We start from the raw sequence: 3861 nt of genomic DNA, 5'->3' as shown, positions 1-3861 counted from the left end.
CACTCACTCTTTCACACACACACACACTCACACACGCACACACGCACACTCACTCACTCACACTCACTCACTCTCTCACACACACACACACACGCACGCACGCACACTCACTCACACACTCACTCACTCACTCACACACACACACTCACTCACTCTTTCACACACACACACACACACACACACACTCACACACTCCTGTCCAGTGAGACAAAGAGACAAACATATTGTCTTTCCTGCTAACATGGTTTTTATGTCTTCATTATGTGGTTTATGTTTGGTGTATTGGACTGAGTCTCTGTGTCCGTGGTGCAGGTCGGCTCATTTATTATCTCGATATCGTCCTCGCTGTCCGATCATCGCAGTGACGCGTAACGTTCAGGTGGCCCGTCAATCACAGCTGCTCCGTGGCGTTTTCCCTGCCCTCTTCCGAGCTCCGCCTGCTGACATCTGGGCCGACGATGTGGACAACCGCGTGACGTTTGCGATGGACATTGGTGAGTGTGTGTGTGTGTGATTGTGCTTTGTGTGTGTGTGTGTGTGTGAGTGAGTGTGATTGAAAGTGTGAGTGTGTGAGCTCAGACCTGCTCAAGTGTCCCAGTTTCTCCAGAAGTGTGTGTGTGTGAGTGAGTGAGTGAGTGTGTGTGTGAGAGTGTGTATGTGTGAGTGTGTGTGTTAGTGTGTGTGTGTGAGTGAGTGAGTGAGTGTGTGTGTGTGTGTGTGTGTGTGTGTGATTGTGCTCTGTGTGTGTGTGTGTGTGTTTGTACAGTATGTGTGTGTAACATGTGTCTGTGTGCAGGTAAAGCGCGGGGTTTCTTCACAGCGGGTGATATGGTGATCATCGTCACCGGCTGGAGTCCTGGATCTGGACACACCAACATCATGAGGGCGGTCACTGTGCCCTGAACCACAGCCTCTGATTCGCCAGAGTCACTGATTGACAGTTCTGTGCTAATTAGCTGTCATTATGTGTGTCAGTGTTGATTTCTGCTTCACTTACACCCTTCGTTTGTGAATCATCTCTATAGAAATAAATGAATGAAATAAGCCACTTGTGCTGTTTTTATTTTGCTGTGATGATAAACTGCAAACACACAGTTCCTCCTCATGCTGAGAGCAGCACACGCGTGTGTGAGTGACCACAGACACATGATTTTTAACTGTTATTTTGTTTTTACATTAAAATGGTACAAAGGGAAACTATCAAAAACTAACCAAACTCTGCTAGTACAATAAAAATAAAATAAAAACAAATAAATAAACAGATCAATCAAAAAACGTCTTAATGCTGGATGTGTTTCAGCTTTTATCTTCTCCAGATGTTAACTGATGGACTGGAGTGCTGTGGATTATTGTGATGTTTTTATCAGCTGTTTGGACTCTCATTCTGACGGCACCCATTCACTGCAGAGCATCCATTGCTGAGACACTGATGCAATGCTACATTTCTCCAAACCTGATGAAGAAACAAATAATGGTGAAGCAGGTATGTAAGAGTTAGTTTGGTCTATCTCATATCTATCTGTATAGAGCTGTTCACATTGTTTCAAAGCAGCTCTACAGGCAATCATGATGTTAGTGTTTATAATATCCTAACATCTTCATGCCTTACTGTCTCATTTATCAGATCAGAGCTGGACAATAATATAGTTATATTTTGTCATAGACTTATATAGAATGTGACTGTGAAAATGATCTGAAGTTCCAGCTCGAGATGAGAATATATATATAAACCTCCTCTGAATTCAGCATGTGTGTTTGAGCTTTTGCATCCTTCATTATTTATGAAAAGCTCTTTCTAAGAGTGAGATCATTTATTGATATCCAGATCGGATGTGAATATGAGGCTGTTTGTGTATCTGGCTCTCATTATGATTGCGAATTTCTTAATTGGCTTTAGCTGTTCAGTGTCAGAGAAACAGACATCAGTGACTAACAGCTGTCTCTCTCTCTCTCTCTCTCTCTCTCTCTCTCTCCTCCCGCCTCCGTGTCGTCATGGTGACGCGCACTCATACCTGAGCCGCAGAAGTGCGGACTGGAGCCGGTGACAGGGATGCTGCTGATGCTGATGCTGATGCTGATGCTGCCATGGCAACAGACCTTCACGCGCTCACACATTGATTTCTTGTTTATTTAATACCACGTTCGTCCTTCCCGTCACGCGAGATCCGACGCTGCGATCGCGTGAAGCTCAACAAGTGACAGTGATGAATGCGAAGGAGCGACGCGAGGCGCGCTGGATAAACGCCTGATAATCGTGCGTTTAAAGGGGGCAGAAGAATCACGCGCGTCTGACAGCAGCTCCGGTGCGTTTCTCATCCGTTTCTCCTGTTGCTCATCTGATGATGCGCCTTCACACGTCTGACTGACCGGTGTGTGTGTGTGTGTGTGTGATTTGCAGATGAATGTCCTGTATCTGTGTCGCTCCTTCACATCGTTCTTATATAAGCGCGTCTGTTGAGCACGAGACATCACCGTGACAACCAGAGGCGGGAATCACGGAACCCGTGACCGTTCGGAGATGCTGTCCGGTGTCGGAGCGGCTCGGAGCGCCTGGGCCTCAAGGACACGGAGAAATGAGAAGAAATGACGGACGGCGCGTGAAGACGAGCGCGTCAAGGACGAACGGGGCGTCAGCGACGCGCGCTAATTCAAGGGCGTTCGAACGCGATGAGGAGCCGTCGGAGGGCAGCGCGGCGGGGCGAGGCGTCCTCCGGAGGAAGCGTGAAGGAGAATCCGTCCTTTTACCGGCGCTGAGGTCAAACTGACCGTGAGCTCGTTCTTCAGCGAAATGACAGATCAGAGACAGAACAGACCCGTGCTTATCTGACAGAAGAGCAACAACAGGTCACTGTGTGTGTGTGTGTGTGTGTGTGTGTGCGCGCGCGCTCTTGCTGCTGGGGCTGGCATGGATGGTGGCACCGGGGCTTCCGCGGGCACGGACCCTCGCCCCGCCCGGAACGGGGACTCTAAGCGGCGCAGTAAGAGCAGCCTGCCGTCTCCCGGTTACCGTCTCTCCCAGGCGTCTCTGGAGGGCGACCGCGGGGAGCCTCTGCCCGGGCGCCGCCGCCTCTCCATCATGAGCTCCACGCGCGACAGCGGCCAGTTCCGCCCGGGCACCGCGGCCGGAACCCCGACCACCCCTCTGCCCCTGCCGCTGTCCCACGCCGGCTCCGCCCCGCCCACCGTACAGCGCTCCGTGGGCTTCGCCTCCCGAGCCGCTCTGGCATCCACCTCCTCCTCCACCGGCACCGGGATGGTCGTGGTGGCCGCCGGACCCGAGACCACCACCACCACGGCGGCTGGGACCCCTGAGGCCGGTCCGGGGCTGGACGGTGAGGATTACAGCTACTCAAACCAGTCCACCTTCATCCAGAGGCAGTTCGGAGCCATGCTGCAGCCCGGCGTCAACAAGTTCTCGCTCCGCATGTTGGGCAGCCACAAGGCCGTGGCTCTGGAGCAGGAGAGACTCAGATCGGCCGGAGCCTGGATCATACACCCCTACAGCGACTTCAGGTACACACACACTCACACACACAAAAAGTGGGGACTCTCCATAGGCGTAATGGTTTTTATACTGTACAGACCGTATATTCTATTGCCCTACACCAACCCTACCCCTAAACCTACCCCTCACAGGAGACTTTGTGCTATTTCAGATTTTCAATACACTCCATTCTGTGTGATTTATTTACATTTAGTCATTTAGCAGACGCTTTTATCCAAAGCGACTTACAATTGGGGGATACATAAAGCGATTCTTCTTAAAGAGGCAAACAGACACAAGAAGTGGTTGTAATACCAAGTTCTTAGACATTGTTCAAATAAGTACAAGCTAGAAAGAGAAGGAATAAATAAAGAGAG

At 50.5% G+C, this 3861-nt stretch overlaps 2 protein-coding genes across 4 annotated transcripts in view; both read left to right on the top strand.

Moving 5' to 3' along the window:
- The window catches only part of LOC107570801 (pyruvate kinase PKM-like), an 8479-nt gene extending 7433 nt beyond the window's left edge, over nt 1-1046 (top strand). Inside the window, exons 9-10 of the mRNA XM_016257066.1 lie at nt 313-494; nt 797-1046. Of these exons, the coding sequence (XP_016112552.1) occupies nt 313-494; nt 797-903 (289 nt within the window). The 3' untranslated portion in view covers nt 904-1046. The remainder of the gene's footprint in view (nt 1-312; nt 495-796) is intronic.
- A 918-nt stretch (nt 1047-1964) lies between these two features.
- The window catches only part of LOC107570793 (potassium/sodium hyperpolarization-activated cyclic nucleotide-gated channel 3-like), a 29964-nt gene continuing 28067 nt past the window's right edge, over nt 1965-3861 (top strand). For 2 of the 3 annotated variants that reach the window (XM_016257051.1, XM_016257053.1), the window contains exon 1: nt 1965-3513. In XM_016257051.1, coding sequence (XP_016112537.1) covers nt 2906-3513 — 608 coding nt within the window. In that variant the 5' untranslated portion in view covers nt 1965-2905. The remainder of the gene's footprint in view (nt 3514-3861) is intronic. The other variant, XM_016257052.1, reaches the window with a different exon arrangement.

Source organism: Sinocyclocheilus grahami, unplaced genomic scaffold (genome assembly GCF_001515645.1).
Source record: "Sinocyclocheilus grahami isolate Dianchi unplaced genomic scaffold, SAMN03320097.WGS_v1.1 scaffold1507.1, whole genome shotgun sequence".
Taxonomy (NCBI): domain Eukaryota; kingdom Metazoa; phylum Chordata; class Actinopteri; order Cypriniformes; family Cyprinidae; genus Sinocyclocheilus; species Sinocyclocheilus grahami.
The sequence above is the reverse complement of the archived record's forward strand: the minus strand, read 5'-3'. Positions and strand labels throughout refer to the sequence as shown.